Below are 1746 nucleotides of genomic sequence, written 5' to 3' on the forward strand. Positions count from 1 at the left end.
TTAAATGTCTTAAAGATTCCATGTGCTGAAATCAGCCTCCAAGTGAGGTTTTTGAGAGTGTGTCAGTAATGATGTGTGATTGTAATGACATTTTTCACTTTTTGAAGGAAAAGGTGAATAAACCATTTAGCTAGCAGTCAGTAATTAAAGCAACAGAAAGTTAATACTGAATTATAATTTTAATAATCACAGAGGACAAAGTCACCAATGTTAAATATTTTATTATATTTTACTTTACGTTACGTTACTTTAATTTACTCTAATTTTTAATTGTATTTTATTTTAGGGTTCATTTTTATTTTATTTCCACTATTTTATAAGATTAAATACAAATTTAAAGGTATATACAAAATATTGCATATTTCCACGTATATAATATTACATTATTAGTTGTTCTTCTAAATATAAAAATGTAATGTTTTGGAATGTAATGTTTACTGTTTTTTTTTATCCTTAGATGTCCATGCACTTCTTCTTTCGGATGTCTTTGTGTTCCTCCAAGAAAAAGACCAGAAATATGTTTTCGCGTCTCTGGTGAGTGATTGGATTTCAGTGCTATCTTTTTTTGAGATATCAGTTTAAAGTTACGTTTTTTTTTATGTGTCATACTGACGATGTATTTAAAACTGTATTAGTATATATTGAAATGGTTGAAATTTACCTGACCTAAGATTAATAAATGTTGTGGAAGTACTGTTCATTCTTAGTTAACTAATGTTATCAAATGCTACCGTATTATAAAGTGCTAAGATTTTTTTAAATAATGCCCTTCTATTATGATTCTTCATGGCATTCTTCGTTCATGATGTTTTTACAAACATGTTTCTCACTCTATGATACAGTCAGAACAAAAGTATCATCCACTGTTATTTTTGATTATTAACTTCCTAAATGTACCTAAGCTTTGCATTTGGCAGTGAATACATATATAATCTGACTTCATTTCTGAAGAAATAGTGTAATGGAAAATTGATCATGGGAATATAACAAAAGCTGGCCTCCTCATCAAGGCACACGATTAGATTAAATTAGATATCCATAACACAAATGCTACATTAAGTTAAATACTTGGGTTTAGAGATTTTTTTCAGGTTAGCAAACACAACGGATGACTGAATACACTGACGCATTTTACACTACAGTGTTGATGTTCAGTTCAGTCAGCTGATTTTTTTGATCTCCTCATCTGTTTCCTCTCTTCCTTTCTCTGCATATTCTTTGGCCTTCACTCCGCCCTCCTCATTCTGTGCATCACGCTTCCTCTTCTCATCAACAGGACCAGCGAGCCACTGTTATCTCCCTGCAGAAGCTGATCGTACGAGAGGTGGCCCACGAGGAGCGCGGCCTCTTCCTCATCACCGCCGGCATCGCAAACCCCGAAATGGTGGAGATTCACGCCAGTTCCCGAGAGGAACGTAACACCTGGATGCAGCTCATTCAGGACGCCATGCACTCGATGTGAGTACCAGATATTCACTATCTATAATGTAAGCTTAAAAACAAGATTGAGAAGCAAAATTGCATGAAATAGTCAGAGACTTTTTTTTTTGCTCTAATGCAATTTTTTTTTCTTGTGCGAAGCATAAATCTAACAAATCATTAGCAAACTTTGTTCTCATTTAAAGCATGAACCTCGTTAAATTAAGATATATTCTGTGAAACAGTTGTCTTAATAGTCTTATTAGGTCATTTTTTTTCTCATTCAGTCATCTTGATCATCGTGATTTATGGATATTTAGATATTTT

At 33.1% G+C, this 1746-nt stretch overlaps 1 protein-coding gene across 1 annotated transcript; it reads left to right on the forward strand.

Annotated features, from left to right (window-relative positions):
- Nucleotides 1-457: 457 nt before the first annotated feature.
- LOC107580399 (rho guanine nucleotide exchange factor 28-like) lies at nt 458-1458 on the forward strand (the record flags this gene model as incomplete). Its single annotated transcript, XM_016266109.1, has 2 exons — nt 458-534; nt 1277-1458. Coding segments are annotated over 2 exons (259 nt in total), but the record flags the coding sequence as incomplete, so codon positions are not given.
- Between the last annotated feature and the right edge of the window lie 288 nt (nt 1459-1746).

The sequence above is a fragment of the Sinocyclocheilus grahami genome, unplaced genomic scaffold (genome assembly GCF_001515645.1).
Source record: "Sinocyclocheilus grahami isolate Dianchi unplaced genomic scaffold, SAMN03320097.WGS_v1.1 scaffold32680.1, whole genome shotgun sequence".
Taxonomy (NCBI): Eukaryota; Metazoa; Chordata; class Actinopteri; order Cypriniformes; family Cyprinidae; genus Sinocyclocheilus; species Sinocyclocheilus grahami.